This window comes from Diprion similis, chromosome 4 (genome assembly GCF_021155765.1).
Source record: "Diprion similis isolate iyDipSimi1 chromosome 4, iyDipSimi1.1, whole genome shotgun sequence".
NCBI lineage: Eukaryota > Metazoa > Arthropoda > Insecta > Hymenoptera > Diprionidae > Diprion > Diprion similis.
The window spans coordinates 24,127,543-24,150,215 of NC_060108.1; the positions used below are offsets into that span (position 1 = coordinate 24,127,543).

Below are 22,673 nucleotides of genomic sequence, written 5' to 3' on the forward strand. Positions count from 1 at the left end.
GGGATAAGAAAAGAAAAGACGCCATTTAATTAATTGTCTTAATGCAAGCCTGATCACCGGCATCCGTCAATATCGTACCCATGCACCTAAAAATACTATCGAACGATAAAACCAACGGTCTATTAATTGGCGTGTGACAAATATTTAAACGATGAATAACAAAAGCAATCATGTTTCCCAATCTCACGTCGTCAAAACAGATATAATACGATGTATAAGAACAACAAATAAATTTTTTTACTTCAATAATAATTAATTTCTTTAAACAACGTACAATAGAAAAAATGGTTTTCATCATGTCTGTGGTAAAAATATACTACAAAAATAGTACAAATCGATGACACCTCCGATGCTAATGATCCCGGTAAACTTTTCGACTACTTCGCAATCGTGACGTCGTCGTGACGTCGTCGTGACGCCGCCGCTCTCCTGTATGCCCAAGTTCTCCACTCATTCTTTCTCTCTCTCTCTCTCTTTTCCTTCTTCTCCCTCATATCTAGGCTAGTTCTGCCACTGTCCTTGCCTATTCCAGACCTTCACTCCTCCCCCGTCTCGTGATCTCCCCTCTCGTTTCTCTTCGCCTCTCGCAACTCCGCATGCTCAGAGTTCGTGCTGAATATCAGCCGGTTCTATTCCCCTCTCTTCTCTCTCCTCTCTCTCTCTCGTTCTCTATCTGGTTCTCTCTTTCCCTCGACTTATTTCCGTAATAGTCTTCGCTCGTCTCTCTCGCTCCCTCTAAAGCCGCCGCCTTTTTCTCCGTCGCACTTTGGCCACCGGTTACGGTCCTCGGCGTCGCAGAGTCGGTCTCTCTCTTTCTCTTTCTCTCTCTCTCTGGCCTACATGGTCGGACACTCGCTCACTCTCACATTCCCGCCATATTGGATACCGTGAGCCGTTTCAGACCCCAGTGTTAAAGTAACATTGGTGAAGGATAGATCGCGCTCTCACACACGGTGAGTAATCATTATACTTGGTTCTGAAAAACACGCCTTTTAAATAATCCTGATCAAATCCGAGTACGTTTTTTTCACGTTAAACTATTTCCCGAAACCATCCAACGAACAGCTGCTGCATATGGTTTCAGTTCAATCGTGGAAACAGACCGACTTCTATGCCATTGTATTCTCCTAATCCCACCGTGTAACAGCAAGACATGGCGGGAACGCAATAATATTTTTAACATTTTGCGACGTTAAATTTTTACCAGAACTCGAAATATTATTCACATTGAATTTCATTAATTTACATTTCTTTATCCATCATCGGTTTCTCTGTGTTTCTCAGAGGCTGGTTTCATCTTGACCATGAAATCTGGTTAAAGCACCACGTTGTTTCTTGTTACAGGTCAGTTGTTGTCAAACTACTGATCACCAGTTCGATTTTGAAAACGGTTTCGGATATTGGAACTACAAGTTCACAAACAAACTTACAATACATACAAATTGATTACAGATAAATATCAAACAGTGTATACATATATATTGACAAAGATAGGCAAAAGCTGGATATTGATCGTCGCATTCTAATTCTGCGCCATAGAATATGACATACAAAAATATTTTCGGTCTGACGAGATAGAATATTTTTTCCAAGCTGTGACCCTGTAACGGCGTCCATTATGTACATGGACTTTGACGACAGTTTGCGATAAATTTTTATTAACTTTATCTCCATTGACCCGCTGCTGATGGTACGGATCAACGAAATCAAAGAACACGAAAAACACTTTGGTCTAAATAATTACGCAACGTGCCGGTTCATCGTTGGGTTACAAAAACATGACCAGCGATATCTGCGTGCGTGTTTTCCAATTATTTTTCAACTTTTGGGTTTTTACCGTTCATATATCGTCACGCGATTCCGGCTTCTAAAACCCATCACAATTATTAATAGAACTTTTGCCCTCATAATTCAACCTCGTCGTCCCACGGGAATTCACCGATTAGACTGATTAGCCGCGTTCTCACCTGACTGTCTGTTCGCATCCAATTATACCACTGTGGGCACGAGATGTTCTTTATTTTTTATATTCCTAATAAATAAACACAGCGCGTGTGATTTGGCCTCGAGTCGAACTTCTTTCTCTATTATTAACCGCGTCCAACGCAGTTCGTGACTTGAGGACCACCCTTTACGTTCCCCTTGCCTTATGACCGTGGGTCTTGAGACATGTTTATTATGGCGTTGCAATAATATTGTCACGGAATCATATGGACATTGAACTTCTTATTTATCACTAGGTAACGCGTAGTAGGTGGGTGATATTACTCTGGACCAAAGGTCAGTCGTCTTGACCGCGATTGGATTTCTTTGTTTATTTGTTTCTTTGATTATACTGGCCGCCTTCTCAATATATTGTAATCATCCAGTTATCCGTAATACTTCGTGCATACGGTCGTTATAAAACGAGAATTTCCTCGCAGGAAGATCAGTTGCTAAATACTTTCCAGTAGGTCCACTTCTCTTGGATTCTCGAGGTCAGTCAAGTTCGTCAGAGACGCTTATATCGAGTTTTTTTTCTTCTCTTACTTCTCATCTTTTTAATTTTTTGTTTATTTGTATCTCATATGCGTTGAGTGATGGGATTTAATAATACGCTTATAAAACTGGTGGATGGTAGTAACAATCTTTATTTTTCAAAAGTTTATCCTCATCTTTTGAAACGTGATTTCGGACGTCTAAAAAACTTTTACCGAAAAGGAAAAACGGTTCTTTACACGCTGCTGCTCACTTCTGAACAGCGAACTTTCATTGCTCAGTCTTCGGATAAACAGGAGCCGGTTTTGAAAGGCTTAAATGTTCAGAATAGCTTGCCGGAAAAAATGAAGACTAGCAATGTCGAAACGGTTGAATTTGCTGGCAGAACTAATATCGCTAAGCTGTTCGAATGCGTTTTCTAATTCAGAACAAAAGGCAACGTTCGTTAATTATAATCGTGCCATTATTCACTTCCGGTATACAGGTAAAACCAGGGCTAAAAATCCCGCGAATCAATTACTGAAAAATGTATAGTTACATTATATTATCTTAGACACTCTTAATTAAATCTAAGTGGTTGTCAGCAAAAGACAAACGTTGCAATAGTTGACTCAATAAATTCGATGAATCAGTGCATCGCCAAAAAGGAAATGAATATCCGATTACCGCGCAGTTTGCAGTTTTCGATCGTTTCATTTGCTGCATGAATTCCAATTATGCGAACTATTATAGTACAAAAGTCTGGCACTTCCTACTCGATGTGATTTTCGAGTGTTTATCAGGAAATCAGAAAGCCGCGATTCTCTTTCTTTGCTAAAATTTTTGCGTTTCTTCTTTTCAGCCAGAAAAAATGCTTCGTCGGACGCTATGTGGCGTCGCGGTGCTCCTGATTACGTCACTGGTAGACGCCGCCCCGTACAACAGTAAGTATCTGACGTTGTATCCATATACGTCATTAAAGTTCTAAGAAACATTCATCATGTTCCGGCAGTGATTGAAAGGAAAATATCACAGAATTGTGGTTGTCCATACTTCAATTCTTGCAACTTCAACTTACGAAGACAATATATGTAGCAACATTGAACGTAAAATAACGTATCATCGGTGTTCGAGTCGTTTGTTAGCACCGTTTTGCAGTCCATTTTGCGGACGACTTGATTCGATTTTATTCACGCTTTAGCCCTCAATTGTTATGACCTTTGAATTGGTGTCTTTCAATCACGAGGCGGATGTCTTGGAGTGTATATTTAATACTTGAAACTTCCTGGTCTCCATTTCGTAGTTTAATAGCTTCAAAAGAATTCCAGAACGTAAATGGGTAATTAGGAACGACAAAATGAAAATTGCATGTTTTTCTGAACTGCTTATACTATAATCAAATTTAACTTAATGAACTTTCAAATATTTGCCCGAACTGGGACATAAATGTATAACTTCTTGTAGCGCAGCTCGTCTCTTAGTGTATAGCGATTGGTCTATTACTCGATCAACCGCATAGATCGTTTTGCTCAAGTTAGCTGTATGTATAATTTAGTTTAAAACTTTTGTCACAGCTGCTCGATCCGATCGATTCATCCAATCAACACATATCTCTAGCGGATCAATTACCAATTTAGAATACCAGCGATGATATGTTGGTTTTAGAATTTCAGAAACCGGAGTTATCGATCAATTATTTGCAGCACGGATTTTTCGTCGTTGAATGGTTCGTGCTAGGTTGTGAGAATTCAAAAACATGTATAGAGATAAAATTTTCCGCACGGTTTTCTAATTTCTTTGTGTTCGTCGGGATTTCCAGATCTTCGAGGAAAATTACTTGGTTTTGCGCACCGCGTCTGATGCACTTGCAATTGGATCGACGACGGAAGCAGCGCGGGTGTCGGTTTCTAAAAATATATGATCGTTCTAGGCTTCGATCAGGTTATACTTTGTTTGCTCACCCATAACGGGATAATGCAGCTAATCATAATCTCATATATCCCGAGGACCTCGGCAATTTTCAATTATTGCACCGACCGCCCGCGTATTTCCCTGAGATAGATTGAAAATTGTCAATTCGCGAAACGCTGTCGAACAATCGAGGTGGTATAGAAGTAAAAAGTTGCGGGATTGCGAGGCAAATTTACAAAAAAATTAATCGTTAGAGTAACTTTGAAGCATTATAACTCATACATATCTGAATATCATAATATTACAGCAGTTAGTATGAATTCAGACTTGATACGTATAAACTAACAGAAACGAATAATCTAAAGTCTGGTTTTGAGAAAAGTTGGTACACGATTAACATTTCAATAAATGAATACGTGTAGAATAAAACTGGGCTCTCATCATTCCAGAATTGCAAAAACATGTTCAGGTTCGGTTGCATTCCCGCATGCGAATATTATATATAGTAGGATGGGTTGGGTGATTGTCGAACAAGGTCACGATGCTAATTAAAAGTCCATGTAGGTGCGTACAGGTTTTGTCGCCATGACTACCAATGTTGCCGCATTAAAAATTGATCGACGGCCTTTATCGTAACGAATCTCTCATTGTGAGGGGAAAAAATTTGAAAACTTTCAGCAAAAAATTTCATCATTATTGAAACAAGGCTGGAATCAAGTGATCTTTTCGTGCTGAACGCTACGTGACTATCGCTCTTTACACTAACCGCGCACTTTACCCACACTTACATTATTGTTGGCGTTGATCCGTCCATTTGATTCTCGATTACGTAAGAATAATAACCCATAGTCAGACGGATCGAAGTAGCCGTGTAATTTTATTGCGTCGTGTGATAGCGAGACACTGTATTTCGATGCCTGCGTGCGATTAATGCACATGTGTGCAATGTATTCACAGTGTAACACTCATCTTTCCGTTCCTTCGCTCGATTACCAAGAAAAGTATACTTGTTGAACGCAGCTTCCTAACATTTGTTTAGTTTAGCGAGGTTGGTTTTACCGAGAATAATAATTTGTTTACGATTTCCTGGCCTGCGCCGACTGACGTTATACTGAATAACCCAATTGCGTAAAAAAAAAATTGAAACCTGCGATTTATTTTCCTTGAATTTTTTTTCCCCAGCGTTGATAGTCTGGGATTTACCGATCGATTTCAAAATTTCAAAGACCCGATCTGAGGGTCTAAATTCATACGAACCATGATCAAGTTCAGTTGTCAAGACTTACCGATTTCCTCACCGTCTCATAGAAGTTCGCGAATCTGATTGAATGTAATGCTTTGTCTTTTGCACCTTGCAGAATATGGAAGATCGTGTAAGGACATCGGCTGCCGGAGCAATGAAGTGTGCGTCATGGAAAGGAAAGATTGCGGAACTTATGAGAGCGAAGGTGATACTTGCGGTCGATACCCAACCTGTAAACGGTCGTCTAGTACAAGTGAGTAAACGGCCAACAGAAAGAAAAGACAAAGAAATCGAAGTCTGTGCTGGAATGCAAAAATAAAAATCCTATGCTATCTACTGGTTTCAAATCGAATACCGTGCACTTACACTTTTGTGCTTTCCATACAGCCGAAAGCTGCACTTCACTCGTTTGTCCGGCTGGTCAGTACTGCAGATCAGAAAATGGAATACCAACCTGCGTAAGCACGCTGGCAGGACAAGGTAAGCTTGCGAATTCAGTAGATTCACTTTCTGTTTAAGACTAATTTCTGTTTTTCAAATGTACGTAACTTCTGCAGTGCAAAGCGCAATGTGCCAGATCTCACGTTTTACTTTGAACAGGCGTTGATTTGAAAGTCAAATATTTTTATACGCACTCAAGTTTTCACTAAATTTTGAGACTGGCACAACAAATGTATATAAATATTTTGCAAGCAGAATATTACTATTTATTGTTACGAGAATGAGCAGCGTGTCAATCTAGAAATGAGACGATATATGATTTTGCAGAAATGTTTGAATTTCAAACAAGTTGAAACAGTTTAGAATACCTAATTTCAATTTGTTTCATGCTATTCCTAATTAGTTCACTGATTAATTCAAAATTCAAGAACACTCCCCATTCTCAGTAGTTAGATATTTTCTTCTCATCACTCTATTCTGCACATAAGTTTGTATATTTGGTAGAAATTAGTCACACATTTTTTGAGGTTTTATTTTCTTCTGGAGATACGGTTTCTTTCGTTTTCACGGCGCTAATCAATCACACTTGTTGTATATACACAGAAAATAAGATATGGGATAGATACAGAACAAAAGTTTTTCGCGAATAATATTTGACCTAAAATGTATTCACCATTCTAGATCGCGTATTCATACGACTAATTAGTATTAAATATTGATCACAGAGTAAAGTCAACGATGCAGTGTAGTAAATAAATAATTACCCAGACCGAACAGTGAAATACACATAAAAGAAAAAAAAAAAAAAAAACTGAAACGATAGGATAATCGCGAACACAATTTACATTCCGAAAATACGACGTCATGGTTAAATCTGATTACCTTCGTTATCCATCCCGTATTTTTGTAGCTTTGGTTCAAACTTTCTGACACAGCTGACTTTAGCATGGCTATAACTTCCAGCATAACAGTGTTTGACCCATCCGAACGCGAAGCGCGTCACCTAATCTTCCTCTCAATGACACCTAAAACGATCAATTCGCACTAATCACCATTACTCACCGTGTCACCGACTGTCACAGTTTCACGTAATTCTGCTCGCGTAAGCTTGAACACACTGCCAGGCGATTTCGTTCGGCAACGAACAGATTAAAAGCGCTGTATTTCGATAAAATTTTTTAAAACAGTCTTATCGGAAAAGGCATTTGTGAATTCCGAACGTAATCGCCGTCAGTTTGCACTCTAAGAACATGAACTGCGTATTATATCTGGACGATGGTTACATTCGCTCTGCTTAACTCACCGTACCGATAAAAAATCATGGCAAAATTAACCAATGCTAAAAAAAAAAAAAAAAAAACAACCGCCTTATCCTCGCATGAGAATATATATGCCAGATGCACCGCAATCGGCACACCACTTACAATTAACCCTGATTGAATATGAGCGGTGGCTTGGCTTGCATGTTTAATAATAATTTGGCAGCAGCGCAGCGCCTGGAGGGATGAAATTCGCATCAACCATCCCCATAATATTTTCAGGATACGATTCGGCCGGAGTCTCGATCGTGAATGGACAACCCTCGCAAACGAACAATCGCCATGACCCGCCGCCCGTAGTTTCGCCGAACGCGAACCCCTCGTACCCCCAAAATCCTTACTCCAACGCGAACGCGCCTCCGATTCCACCCCCGGGGCAAAACTACCCCGTCAACTCTGCGACCAATCTGGGCTACCCCCCTGACCCCCCGAGCAACCGGCCAGCTTCCGGTTCCGGTTCCACCAACCTGGGCTACCCCGCCTATCCCTCGAACAGCGGCTCTTCGACCGGAAACACGAACCTCGGCTACCCCCCCTACCCGACAGTGAACCGGATGCCGAACCCCGGACAGACCAACTACCCTCAGCCAAACTACCCTCAGCCAAACTACCCGCAGTCAAACTACCCTCAATCAAACTACCCTCAATCAAACTACCCTCAGTCAAACTATCCCAGCGGCTATCCACAGCCGGGAAATTATCCGGTCCAGCAATATCCCGGCCACCAGAACTATCCGACCAGTACTCAGAACCGTGGATACAATAGTTTCAACTCGAACACCGGCTATCGCAGGAAGAGCGGATGTTCCATCGCTTCGCCGACCGTCTCGCTTGTTCTTGTCTCATTCGCTGTGGTCGTAAAGTATTTTTCGTAATCTTGTGTTTGATACACGATACGGTGAAACCGTAATGAGTAAAAGCAAAAGTAGATTTTTTCGTGAACACACACGACGTGCTTTTTATATACTACCTTTACTAGACGTTGGTCACACTCTTTGGTTTATTTAAAAAAAAAAAAAAAAAAATTTCTTATCAATATTTTTACAATTCTAGAATCTCTTTGAGTTGCACATTTTTCATCGGCCGGAGAATATTTGAAAAGTTAAAATTCCGGGTTTTTAATCAGCTCGCGGAGCAAATGATCGACGTTCGATTGAAATCAAACGAACGATTTACCGCGTTGAACCATTCTTTGTATCCTTCGATTTGAACCCTTTGCGGGATTTTTGACCGCTCCACGAATAGAAATCCACTCTTCGAGACTCTCTTCTTTATACATACCATCCCTTGTCTCTCTCCTTTCGCGGTTCAAGGGGGTTGACACGAGTTCGTCGTGTTAGCTTCGAGTTTCGTGATTTTCGTGAAAGAAGTCGCAGTTCATTCTCGTAAGGTTGTTAGATTCTACTTAATGTTACATTCTACGCTGTGATGTCTACTTTAATCTACAGGCCAATTGTAATCTGTCCGACATAATAATTTGTAAATTACTTTTAAATACCATTGAAATTGTCTATGCAATTTAAAACATCGTTTGTAGCTTGAGATTGTAAATTCAAATGCTCCGTCGCGATTTATTTTGCGTACGAGTATCTTATGTATCTATATATGTTAAATTGAAGCCATGACGATACAGGAAACAGCAGTGCTTCCGTGCCTTATGTAAATTTGAATCCGTATGCTTACTGTTTCGTCTTCACAAGTCTAGAGATTCGCTTATATCCTTCAAATATTTGTGAGAAGTAAAAGAAAGAAAGTAAAACGAATCGATCTTTGACCTATAATTCATTTTTATCGACTTCATCGTATACATTGTACCTCATATTAGCTGCGGAAAAATTCACGGATATATCCTTTGTAATACCCGATGAGTTTACTCTTCGTATTTGTACTACTTAGCAATATCTTGCATAATATAGCTTCTTACGTTGGAAACAATTTAGTATTAAAAATAGTGAGCCGTCCATTTATGCAAAAGTTGAAATCAGGATGATTTTCTCTCTGTTTTCGTCACTTTTTTTCATTCACATTACGTCATGGGGTATTATAACATAATTTTATTACAGTAGATACTGGTGACGAAACACAGTAGTGATTATAATAATGGGAAAAAGGAGAATATAAATAGACTTTCGACAAACTTACAGTATAATCAAACGTAAATGTGAAATGTATATATATATATATATAATATATATGTATTATATATATTGTGTACCTATATTTCAATGGGTGCATACATATTTATATTCGTGTATTTTTTTATCATTGTACATAAATTAAATAACGAGACATGTGGGCCTTGGGTGGCCAGATACAAAATCATCGTTGTTCTGTGTAAATCCCATACAAAAAATTTTCTCGCCTTTATCCACGATAAATGTTGCCGATCAATAATATAATCTGTTGCGCACGAAGTCTGAAACGTAGTGTTTTATATCTCCACAAGTTTATCGAACGTCCGAACTTTGACCTTGAAATACTAATCTCTAATCTCTAGATTTGACCCGACATATTTGCTTCCACGTATATGATTTTCTAGTCATTCCGATAAATTAGATTTAAGAACGTTGAAACAGTCTCGTTAATCAATCGTCGAATCTTTATAAACAATCGGAAAATTGTGTAAAGAGAATAATTATTCACCAAATTCGACGAACATCTCGACATACGATTTATTTCTAAACATAAATTTTCGAGGAAATTCAAGCCATGTAATTTCTACGGAATTTGAGATTCCTCAAGATTGAAAAGACGCGCTAAATTCGATTATTTAGGAAGAGAGACGCCATTATCGTAATGCAAATCTGATCATCGGCATCCATCAATACCGTTCCTTAGATATTGTTCCACGGAGAGAAACTGGGAGACGAAGATACCCAACGAGCTACAGGCCGACACCACCCCCAAGGACATCCTCGTACGGAGGGACGACCGGATACTCGGGGAACCGAAATCCTACATACGGAGGAGACAGAAGCAGGACAAGATACACGCCTTTCCCATATCCCAACAGGAATTCCGGGTACGGAGGCAACTCTTACGGGGGTGGTGCCAACCATTATACGACCCATACTGAGACGGACAGTCAGGGAAACAGAGTCTGGACCTTCTCCGGGTGATCCAGCGAACTCTTTTTCTATTAATCTGACTGTGGAATGGACCTCTAGAAGAAGCCAAGCGAACAATATACATAAATATAAGAAGCAAGTCTCTCACCTATGACAATGACCAGTAAAATTCGCGGTCAGTTATACATATAGGGTATCTTTAAAAACTGGGATCGAATTCGCAAAGGTACTTATTTTGACTATAGTACCTGAATTTAAATACTGATATGATAGAAGAAAAATAGTACCATGAATTTTTTTATTGTTTCTACAAGTGTCATAGATATTTTTGATCTGACTGTGCATTTAACATACCATAAATATATATTATATATCTATATTCTTAATATTCTTAAGCGAATAAAAAGAAAAAGCGTATAATGCTGCCTCATCGAAATACGACGAGTACAACAGCTTTCATCCTCTAACGTGACGTTCTATTTCTCACTTTTGTACAGTTTACAACCGTTTGTATATGCATTTATTTTTAAACAATGTAAGGGCTTTTATAACTCCCGAATAGAGGCGCTACCGCATGATCAAACCATGGTGCATGATAACTTTCAAGATAATATCTACACGCAAAAAAGGCAGCATAACAGGGCTAACAAATTTAACAATTATCCAATTCAGCAAAAGTTCAAATCCTGCATCCACTGTTGGAGAGAAGCTTGATATCGCCTCAAGCGAACTGCAGATTCGATAAAGCTTCGCAAAATCAGTGTTCATTTTAACCAACATTGCGCAGAAATAAAAACAGATAAATATAATATAAAAATAGAATCTGTCGGAGCGAGACGCGAAGATTGGTGTTGGACTTTGCATGCCATTAGAGAGGCTCGAAACCGAGGCATTAATTGGTAATTTTGAGTTAGGGGGTGACATTCTTGCAGAACATGGCACTGGAGAAGCTAATGTCATCTGGAAACGTCAGAGTGAATCTGCATCGACGGACTCTGGATCCAACTCCGGTTACCCACGTCAGTCTTCAACCTCAGGCTCTCCTTCTGGATCTGGCTATCCATCTTCCAGTTCCTCCGGTTATCCTAGCTCTGGATCCTCTGGATACCCTACCGCGCAATCGGGAGCCACAAGAACCTCTGGCAGCAATGCAAACTCAGGTTATCCCAGTTCCGGTTCCTCTGGGTACCCCAGTTCGGGTTCATCCGGTTATCCTAGTTCAGGTTCATCTGGGTATCCTAGCTCAGGTTCGTCCGGTTATCCCAGCTCTGGATCCTCCGGTTATCCCAGTTCCAGTTCTTCCGGTTATCCTAGTTCAGGTTCTTCCGGTTATCCAGGAACTGGTTCGTCAGGATATCCTAGTGGTGATACAGCTGTGAGAAGAACGTCAGGTAGCAGCGTGAATTCAGGTTACCCTGGTTCAGGATCCTCCGGATATCCGGGTGGTTCTGGATACCCAGGCTCCGGTTCATCTGGTTACCCTGGTGGTGAAACAGCGGTGAGAAGAACGTCAGGCAGCAACGTTAACGCCGGGTATCCTTCCGGCGGATATCCCAGTAATCAAGGATCCTCGCCTTCCCAAGGACAAGGATACAATTTCAACTATCCTAATCAGGGTTATAGACCACCGGGTCCTGGGCAACCGGGTCCTGGAGGACCAGGTTATGGTCAACCAGGTTATGGTCAGCCAGGTTATGGTCAACAAGGTTATGGGCAGCCAGGTTATGGACAACCAGGCTATGGGCAGCCTCGCTATGGTCAACCAGGGTATGGACAGCCAGGTTACGGTCCGCCACCTCCTCAGTCGAATGGGTTTACTGACAAGCTTAAAGACTTTGCCAAAAATTTGGCACAGAAAGTTGTTTCACAAGCCATAATCGATCGGGTGACTGGAAGACACTAAAAAATTTTATTCAGCTTTGGCGCTGAAATTCGTCCCTTTTACAAATTTCTATTTATATTTAAATCGTAGGTAAATTAGATGCAATCGAAACGTCAATATCGAATATTATACGATACAAATTTCCTCGAGTCAAAACGCTGCTATTTAACATTTTATTAACTGTTTTCTTGTCAAGCTAACATTATCGTTACGCAGTTTAACAATCATTTTTGAGTAGATAATAAAATGCATTGTACAATGTGGATAAGTGACAATATTCGTCCATTTATGAATGAACCTCGCCAGACATAAGACAACGAACATCACAGTTTAAAAACAAAACAGAAGAGGCGCTTGGCAAAGCAATAGGTAAGAAATATTTTACGTATCTACCATAAATGTTTTCGCTTCGAATCGTTGTCTGTTTGACGTGATATACCAATTATCTACCGCAAGCTCAAACATGCACAAAAGTGTCGGGGATTTGTGTAAATGGGATTTGTTCCTCGGTATCACGGTATATTAAATCCACCATGACGAGGCTGAATCACGTTTAGGGCTGGTTATTTCGCAGCCCAGAAGATTGCCGTTGAAACGACGCTGATGTGGGAAAATTTTTCATCCCTGAGACCACATCTGGATTTACAAATCCAATATGGATTAAGTTTGACCAGCGTAGGGGAAACATTGCCAAGGTTTACACACGGAACTTAAGTCTTTCCACGAGCTGGTCAACCCTTAAATATATATACTCGCTGTCGCAAGAATTACGAGTTTTCCAGCGCACGCCGACACCCCAACACTTTATACCCGTAAGAAATTTATCGCTCCCAAAAAAGTCCCGAAATTTTTTCGTCGGAATTTGGAATCATTGTTCAAGTACAGAAATCAGGCATTTTTGTTGCGAATTACAATCGGATAAACTTCGTCAAATACGAAGAGCTAATATTTCATTACACGAGAATCTTGTTCGGTAGCTCGTTTTTTTTTTTTTTTTTTTTTTTTTTCTTTTTTTATTCTTGGGATTTTCTGCCGTTTGTTCACTTCTAACACAATTTACGTAACATACAGCTGACTTCAAAGAAATTCTCCCGTTCCTCCCGGAGTGACTCGGACGACTGTGTAAGCACGTGAAGAATTTCACTTCACCTTTTCTCTCCCCGTTGTCGTCAACAAAGCTTTATCGTCTAAAGATAGTACCTTGTGTGTAACTAGGGGTGTCTGATGTAGGCGAGGGAGCCGTTTCTTCGACGTTGCCTTATCGATCTGACGGAGGGTAGTGGTAAGTATGAGGCGCATAACTCACGTTTTTCAAAGTTTAAAAACGTGTTGGTTATACGTGTTGGCGGAGAGCTGATCTGGCAACGGAAATGGTGGAGGTAATAAATGCGTTAATGGAGCGTGTAGAAGTTCGACGACTGTGTATAGAGAAAGAAAGAACAAAGTTATACGCAAACCAGGTGAAATCGCGCCCCAGTCGATCGTCAATATTTTACCGCAACGTCACAGTTGTAAAACTGCGGGTAAATGGCGAAAACACAAAACGAACAAGAACAAAAAGAAGAAGAAGAAGAAGAAGAAGAAGAAAAAGCAAAGGACCTATAGTAAATAAAAGAAAATAAGACCGCTGGTCCTTCAAGGATCGTTTCTGCGTCTTGGGCATAGCTCAGACGAGTTTACTACACCTGTGGGACTGTGAACTATAACCTCTGGGTTAACAATGAAAAAAAAGGACGTCAAGTTTTACAGTCGTCGAAAAATAGGGAAAATCTGCAGTCGACACTTCTAAGTCATTTTCGTTTCCGGAGTTCGAGTTAAAAAATTTTTTTTTCTCTTATTACAATTTTGTTTCGAGATTTTTTCATCAAATTTTCAAACGCGATTTTGAACTCTCTGTACGTGATCTTGTGGCAAGATTTCATCGCAGAGATGGAATATACTTATCTGAGTAATGATCTAATAATTAGTAATTCAATGTGAAGAAGAAGCTTTTATTCATATCGAAGCATAGAGGGGATCGTCGCTGCATTAGAGCTCCATTTAAGTCCGTAAAAAAGTCCTCTTTGTCCTTATTTCCACAGTCCTCCTTGTATTCCAGGTCGCCATCGTCCCTCGACTCGAGTTGAACAAAATAATCTCCAAAAATGAAGGTGCACGAAAATGATTCGTCGGTTTTTGCGGCCGCGATATATTTTTTTCAATCTTTCTTTTTCTCTTTTCTCTTCCCGTTCCACCTCCGTGAGTTTTTATCATATTTTTTTTTTGTCTTTGACTCTGTTTTTTTTTTATTATTATACTTTCGTCTTCTTCTTTTTGCACTGTATAAAGATATATATGATTAGAGACAGCAATTATTATTAATTACAACCCTGCGGTGAGTCAAGCTCGAACGTTTTTGCCCTCCCGTTTCTGCTGCTTCTGCTGCTGCGGAGACAAGGGGAGCCGAAATTTATATCTTCTATGGCGAAAAGTAATCTGCTGTTTTTTATTACTACTATAACTTCCAACGGGCAGCAGTAAAGCGGAAACGACAGGATATCTGCAGATCGACGCTCGATAATCCCAAATGCCAATCTATCTGTTCGTGGGTTGAGAGGGGTAGGTATAGTTTCTCCGTGGTAGTATATTCGCATCGTCAACCCTAGAATACCGAATAACTATTCCGTCCACAGGCAGGTAAAACGAGCTGACGATTCTCAAACTCTGAACGTGACGCTGTTACTTTACCCTGAAAATTCCATTAAATAGCTGACTGAAAAACGACGAGAATCCTACTCATTTTGCAGAAATCCCTTCGTTCATGCTCCAAAAAATGTTTTCGCGACTGGAGAAAAAACATCCAGAATACTCTAGTCTTGTACGTAATTTTTTACGACTTTTTTAATTCGACGGTTGAGTTGGATGCAATTTGTTTTTTTTTTTTTTTTTTTTTTTTTCTCTCATACGTGAGAATGAAATTTTTATCTCACACGGTGTTTCCCCTAATATTATAAATTACCATATATTCATCAATCGGGGTTAAATACGTCAATTAAGCGTGAAGTGGCACAGAAATATCCGGAAAATTATTAAGGAAGAATCGAAGCTTTCCAAAGGGCTTTGCGCAACGCATGGCGATCGGATCAGTAACCGGTTTTCGGATATTAATAATGGAAAAATTTTGTTCCTAACGAGTTTTTTCTCCCGGTAACCCCGTTGGGATCATTGTTACCGGCGTAGACTTTGTGCTTGACGACGGATAGATGGACATTTATTAGCTAGACGGTTGAAAACCCGATCCGATCAAAGGGCGTAGTAAAACGGTGAACTTTCCGCCGCGGTATCCATTAAAATAACTCAATTTTTATACCTAGATATAAAGAGCTGGTTGAGTGAGCTGCGCTGACGAATCTGTATGCGTGTGTGTGTGTGGAATGCAGAAGTGGGAAGCGTGGTTTTCTCGGGAAAAGTTAAGGGTGGATTGCTTACGCGGTTTAAAACGAAGAATTACCGATCTGGAGAATCGGTTCAAAGGATCGCACTGCCGCAGGATAAATTGGATCGCTCTCCCAGCATTGATTGAAAGCGATATTTTATTGGATACTGGATAACGTCACACCGCCGTTGCAGCAGCCCGGCAAACCGCCGTTTCGCAATTACGTTTATACGTGTGTTCAGGGCAAAAAACTGAAAAAGAAACCACCCCGATACTCTAAATAACCGAGCATCGGTCACGGATGCTTTTCGTATATTCGTTCCGAATCTAATTCTATTTGTGAAATTCTCGTTTATTTATTTCATCGGAAATTCAATCCCCTTTTTAATTTATACGTGTATAAGTTGTGTAGCCGATGGTTCACCATGAAAATTCAGTCAAACTAATTTTCAACTTTTACTGGGTTTCAGAAAATGCTAAAGAAGAAGAGCTTATTAATTTTCACAAACGATTTTAACGGTCAGTGACTTTATTTTAGATCGTTATTTCAATGTGTTAAAATTTTGATCAAACAATTATTCACACGTTCTCCATATTCTGAATAATACAATTTTAAAACGCGATAAACTTTATAGGCAACTAGAGTCAGCCGTTCAAAGAAATGAGTGTAAACTTTCTGCCACAGGTAAGCTGCAGCTTTTGTTAGATCATTATCAGAGGAATACGATCAACGTTCTGTGAAAATGGTAATTATCTTCAGTCGATAATAACACTCACTCCGAGAACTGCGAAGCCTAAAATGAGCGACTGGTCTGGGTAAAAGCAGGAATAGTACCGACAAAGGGACGAGGAAGAAGCTGTGTTACCGATGACCAGTTCGCGAAAATGGAAAGGAGCTTTCATCGACGAGTGGTGTTCGCTTTCCGAAATCGACGCACGCGCTTCAGTCACTCGGACGAAACGCGCGCCGGCTCAAACGTTGATCTCTCTACTTGGTATCGCCGGTTAGATCTGCGACAGTCGCGTCGTATCCATCGTCAGCGACGTAACTTCAATCCAACGATCACAGTGACGTCGTGATCGTTCCAAAAACGAACACGTGACCAATCCTCCCCCCGAGTTTAGTGGTAAGAATCGAAAAGCTCTGATGCTGCTTTCCCGAAAAAACCTCGCGTTTTATTGACGTGCTGCCACGTTAAAAATTAACCCCGTGACCTAAACGACCAAGATCGCACACTTCGCAGGGATGATAATACGACGTTGTCGACGCGTCCGCTCCTATCGAAAAGCATAAATCAACCAGGAGTACTCGGAGCTTGTAATAATCGACGCTTTATCAAATTGGCCAATCGATGTGCCAAAGTTCTTTACTTTGCGGTGTGGAATCCGACGGTTCTAGACAACGTGGCGGACACGTCGGAACGTTTTTGGTGCAGGAGAATACCTGCCTTGAAAATAGCGAAGAACGAAGAGTGATGGAAAAATCGTAACGATTTGTTCATCGATTTTTAAGAAAAAACACACTAGAGAAATGTTCTCTTCGCAATGAGACAGGTTGAAAGTAATCTCCGTTTGACCGCAGCTACGTGACCGGAAAAACAAATCCGTGACTGTCGTCGAGGCGATGAAAGCTCTCCGTGACTTTTACGGAGGGGTTCTAATCAGCTGAACACAATTGCTGAGTTGTGAAGTTCAAGATTCTGTGCACGCGATGCTGAGAGCGACGGGCTCTTAATCCGGTAGAAAACCAGACGCGAATCGCCGTGACTTCGGTGATTTCATGCATGTCGATAAGTCAAATAAGTCAAGCGGTGTAAGAGAGAGGCGATGAAGTCAGGCCGAAGATGGCGAACAGGAAGTCCGGTTTACCGCTCACGGATCGCTCCTCGATCTCAAGAATCTCCGACAGTCAGGAGTGTTCAGCGTTCGTCGGTGCAAAGATAAAAAAAAATGTGTATAAGTGAGGGTAAACGATGAGCGAGACATAATTCCCGTGGAATTTATTTTGAAAAAACAATTTAAAAATAATAAATACCTGGGACAACGCAGAGAGGCTTTGATGATCAGAAGGTGGAAAAATTTGCGAACAATTCGACTGAAAGCGAGGAAAAATTATCGGTGAATAAACAGCGTATGAAGTTCTTCTAAATATACGTTCAGCTGCATAAAGTTCCCCAAAATGGAGGGCATTTGCAACACTTCTAACGCTACTGTTTGCACCTTCAATCAGTCGAGTCCCGACGATTTTGGGTTCGGATTCGACCATCAGCTGCTGCACAATATCGTCTCGGTCGTCGTGCCGCTCCTATTCGGGGTTATCGGGATCGTCGGACTCCTCGGAAACTTTCTTGTTGTCATCGTCGTAGCGGCAAATCCTGGAATGCGATCTACGACGAATTTGCTGATAATAAATCTCGCCATTGCCGATCTCTTGTTTGTGATATTTTGTGTACCGTTCACCGCGACAGACTATGTCTTGCCTTTCTGGCCGTTTGGAAATTTATGGTGCAAAGTTGTTCAGTATTTAATCATCGTCACTGCGTGCGCCAGTGTTTATACTCTGGTCCTCATGAGTCTCGACAGGTGAGTTGAACCATATTTCTATACAAAATTTTCGTCAAAAGTTTTTATTAAAAATATAAAACGAAACTGAGCAATTTTTTTTTTTTTTTTTCATCTTCTTGGTAGATTAAAGTTCGATTTTGAAAGTGTGAAAAAGTTGATCCGAGATCAAATACTGTAGACATATATTGTGATGGATTACAGTTTTGGGGAAAGGCGGAAACATTCGTGACACGAATGCTATCGGCTTTTTACACTTCAGTGTGTGAAATAGGCTTTTTGTTTCGAATGTCAAACACTTGTAGGATCGTTATGACAAGCTGGATAGGATAAAAAGATATTCAATCAACGCTAATAATCGTAAGTTCAGAGTATTGATGAGAAACGTTGTATGATATGCCGTGTAATTTATTGATCAATCATTTGTGCACGTCCGAAGAGTGTAAATGAACCGTAACTTACCGGCTGTAATAAAATTGCGCTGTTTTGGGCTTCGTTTGAGGCATGCGCAGGTGTTTCGAAGGAACCTGATAACGTTATTGGAACAAATGTATAAAAAAATTAATTTTATTGTACAGAGAGTCGTCATTGAGACCCCTGTATTTTTCAGTTCCCTATTTTTATTTCTTTGAAAATAAACCACGACGATGTAAATTCCACCCCTCGCGATTCTCGCGAGCTTTAATCTTTTCGCATTGGTACAATGACCGCGACGGTCTCACCTACAGTCAAGTCAAATAATACGCATGCACACAAACACGGATCTGACGTGAAATAGAAGGAAAAAAAAATCGCCATAGCGGTATAAAAAGATGTCGTATAATCCGCTAAAAGGTTCTGGCGCTGAGTAGTTTTCTCATGAGCAATTCCTAGAGCGTGAAACGAGAGACAAGTTTTTATCACAGGATGACATTGTATGTACGTACCTGTACATGTATATATCATATTTATATCCACACGCGTGTATCTCTAATCTAATACACTAAACGATGCGTGTGATAAGAAATTGTTGCGAAGGTATCTTCGTAACTGATATTTCGAGTACGTGAGTATTTCGCGTGACGGCATCTTATCGCGGACAAATATAACTTTTATACATAGTTTTCGTCGCCATTTTACCGTCATGAAGCGGTTAAACAAAGTGCAAATTTTTTCCGAATTCATTCAGGAGAGACCTAGTTATCACACTTTTTACTCACTGATTTTTAGAATTGTTTTAAATATGATTTCGTTTAATTCATTGTCAGACATCGGGCACTGTAGATAAATCCGTTGCGCACTTAGAGAAAATTCGTGGTTGTTTCAAGGCTATTCTGAATAAGGTTATCGAATTTTGAGGGAGAGAAAAAAAAATTGCAAAGCGTGATAACTAACCCCGGAGGCGGGGTATATTTTTGAGCAATAATTCTTCTCTTCGTTGTGTTTTTTTTTTCTGGAAACCCTGAAATAGTCGACCTAGACTATGAAAACCCCGAAAACTGTTCAAAATTTTCCTCCGATTTTAAAAATCCCGAAAAATTTGACGTGGACTCAGAAAACCACGGAAACGTAGAAATGTGGCAAGTTGTCGTAAAATTATTGTCAGACGTGACAAATTGCATCGACACGCGATTTTGATTAAATATGTGCATATCTTACAGAGACTCGCTATTCAAATATCGAAAACATATATATATATGATATGAAAGCGACAAGAATCACCTTTGCGATTACCTTATTGCGAAATATTCCAATGCAGCCAAGAAAATGGGAAAACAAATGTATTTAAAAGATTGCAAACAATTACTTGTCAGGTTCAATTTCAGTTTTTCAGTCACTACGAGACCACGTATGAAGCGATAATATAATTAACAAATTCGAACTTGTAATATAAAACGGATGGTAATACAGTATACATAGAGAAAATTCACTTGATTGCAACCTAACGATGGAACGTAAAACGCAATAGTCTAGACTGTGAATAGAATTGGAATTATGATTGAAAGGAATAAGTCTGAAACATGCAGAGCCGTCAGAGCTCGTCGTAAAACAAATTGAGCAAGGAAGTACGCCATTTTCGTATTTCGCGTTTATTCGCCCCGTTTCTGCAACTGGGAGATGTGTTGCGTCAGATTTGTATCCCGCATATATTCATCATGAAACCTGCAACGGTTTTACGTTCGCGAAACCCGAGGTCAAAGCTCAAGTATCGAGAATTCAAGTCTCGAGGGTTTGACGGAGTTTCCAGTTTTGCATTTTGAAATTACGACAGTCGCATATTTTTATTTTTTTTCCTCCTCTTTGTGTTTTTTTTTTCTTTAGTTATCGTGACTGACAGCCGCTAGTCTGCAATATAATTCTGACAAATTTCTGAGTTAATTGCGAGGTAATCCGTGCTGTTAAATCAGCTCGCAATTAGGCATCCGGTGAAAATTAATCGGATATAATTCGGACGAAGACTCCTGATCGTTATAATTATGGGAATTGCGGAGTATGAAATGAGGGAATCCAGGGGTGAGTTTCAGAGTGCAGAGATGGCGGACGAAGACTAATTAGCCGTGAAAGTTTACCCCCGACTCGATCTCTATTTATCTCATTATTCCACGTTTAAGATAATTCCGAATTGAGCGGTTTCCTCAGCTGAATATTTTGAACAACATGGAATTCCGTAGCGCCTGGCGCTTCTCACAATAAAATTCTCGGTTACATGAGGCAGTTGAATAATGCCCGGAGTTCTTCTTACTCCCCTACTCCATCCCCTTCCTTTTTTTCTATCTGCCTGCGCATTATGAAATACCAACGTTTGTGCTTTTTCGCGAGTATAAAAAAAAAAGAAAAAAAAAAACAGCGGTAGAATATCTGCGCCTTTAATAAAAACTCGCGTCAAGAACAACTCAGGTACGATTGTATTATTTCTAAGACCGCATAAAATTCTTCGCATTTTCTTTATGCTCGATTAATATAAACATTTGATGCAAGATACTGAAATACTTTTTTTTTATTCAGTTTTGTCGGAATTTTGGCTGTGCTGTAGCGAAATACGACTCAAATCTTTACCAAACTCTTTTTTTCTACCCCTTGTACGTATCAGGAATTCATGCACGAACTCTTCTTAACTCCGATACGCTGTGTTATGCGTATTTATTTCGTTTCGCTTGCATTTATTACTGCGTGCGGGGAAAAAGCTGCGACGATCCAAAGATTGCAGATTAGTAAGATTTGGTGAAATTCATTGAAGAGTATCAAACGCCACCGATTATCGCTGGTGAAGTTTTTCTCACATCCACAACGCTTGCGCCGTTTGTAATTACATTTTGCTGAAAAATTCAAGAATGATAGTAATTCATTTGCATCCACAAATTTAATTTATTATCAGATAGTATTAAATTAACTGAAATTTACCAAAGTCTCTCGATTTATACGTACGTAAAAAGTGATATTCTTGCCTTAAACAGACGCTACTCAGCCCCGAATATGAGTCTTTTCCTAATTTAACGTTATTACAAAAATTTCATATCCAATTTACCTCCCAATGTGCAAAAAAGGGAAGGTTATTTCTTGAAGGATAAAAAAAAATTGTCTAGCATCGGAATTATTATACTTTATTCCTCCATCGACCGTTGTGAAAAACGTTGAAATTTATTTCATACATTATTTCAAGTTTCACCTTTGACAGCCGGAAAGTACGGACTTTTATAATACTTTGCAATTCTGTGCTATAACTTGCGCGGAAAATATTTGTAGAAATTATTTTTTCTCGCTCGCTCTGTTCCCAGATCTTCGATCTTCGGTCGCCCTGAACCATCTTGTAATCAAACTTTGGCCTTGATTTCAGGTACCTCGCTGTGGTCCACCCCATAGCCTCGATGTCCGTGCGAACAGAAGCCCACGCATTTTTCGCAATATGTATTGCGTGGGCGGTCATTCTGACGGCCTCGATTCCAGTTCTCATCATGCACGGCGAGGTGAGTCATCTGCAGTTTTGCCACCTTAGGTTTATTTTGTAATGACTGAAGGAAAGCAAGAGAAGAATTTTTGCCGAGCTTGAGAACGAGCAGGGAAAATTTTCGCTCTTGGCAATTTGGATTTCATTGGATAGATATTCGCACACAAATCCCCGGGATGTTCCAGGCGTTCGCATTTTCTGGGCATAGTCAGCGAGCTTCAGAGATAATCAGGATCCATGTTGCTCAATTATCCTAGCTTTCTAATTACCACACCGACCTGCAGGAATAATTAAACATGAATGGAGTGATTCGTCAAGTCGTCGGCATCTGCCCGATGAAAACACCCTCAATCACTGGATAAGAAGCCTGCAGTTCTCCGGAGCTAATTAGATCTCAGTTTGTAATTATAGAAGCTGCGGGTTGTGTACACGCCAGCAACCCGCGAGCTC

The 22,673-nt window shown here is 40.1% G+C and overlaps 2 protein-coding genes across 6 annotated transcripts in view; both read left to right on the forward strand.

The window, feature by feature from the left end:
* Positions 1–811: 811 nt before the first annotated feature.
* On the forward strand, positions 812–12,406 carry LOC124405090 (prisilkin-39-like). Of its 4 annotated transcripts, none has more exons than XM_046879690.1 (6): positions 812–953; positions 3,320–3,401; positions 5,727–5,864; positions 5,999–6,091; positions 11,354–11,830; positions 11,954–12,406. In XM_046879690.1, exons 2-6 carry the CDS (start codon positions 3,329–3,331, stop codon positions 12,340–12,342), a joined length of 1,170 nt encoding a protein of 389 aa, XP_046735646.1. In that variant the 5' UTR covers positions 812–953; positions 3,320–3,328; the 3' UTR covers positions 12,343–12,406. The 4 variants fall into 4 exon arrangements, with proteins under 4 accessions (XP_046735646.1, XP_046735645.1, XP_046735647.1 ...); XM_046879689.1 differs by having other exon boundaries at positions 11,354–11,796; positions 11,920–12,406; XM_046879691.1 differs by having other exon boundaries at positions 11,372–11,796; positions 11,920–12,406.
* A 5,372-nt stretch (positions 12,407–17,778) lies between these two features.
* Positions 17,779–22,673, forward strand: part of LOC124405091 (allatostatin-A receptor) — a 29,049-nt gene continuing 24,154 nt past the window's right edge. For both annotated transcript variants that reach the window (XM_046879693.1, XM_046879694.1), the window contains exons 1-2: positions 17,779–18,319; positions 22,113–22,242. In XM_046879693.1, coding sequence (XP_046735649.1) covers positions 17,916–18,319; positions 22,113–22,242 — 534 coding nt within the window. In that variant the 5' untranslated portion in view covers positions 17,779–17,915. The remainder of the gene's footprint in view (positions 18,320–22,112; positions 22,243–22,673) is intronic.

Excerpts from the sequence above, each read along its gene's own strand:
- LOC124405090 (XM_046879690.1), top strand. The coding sequence starts at position 3,329 with ATGCTTCGTCGGACGCTATGTGGCGTCGCGGTGCTCCTGATTACGTCA. Across the intron at positions 6,092-11,353 it reads AAGCACGCTGGCAGGACAAG|GGGGTGACATTCTTGCAGAA; the intron begins GTAAGCTTGCGA and ends ATTTTGAGTTAG. Across the intron at positions 11,831-11,953 it reads AGCTGTGAGAAGAACGTCAG|GCAGCAACGTTAACGCCGGG; the intron begins GTAGCAGCGTGA and ends GAAGAACGTCAG.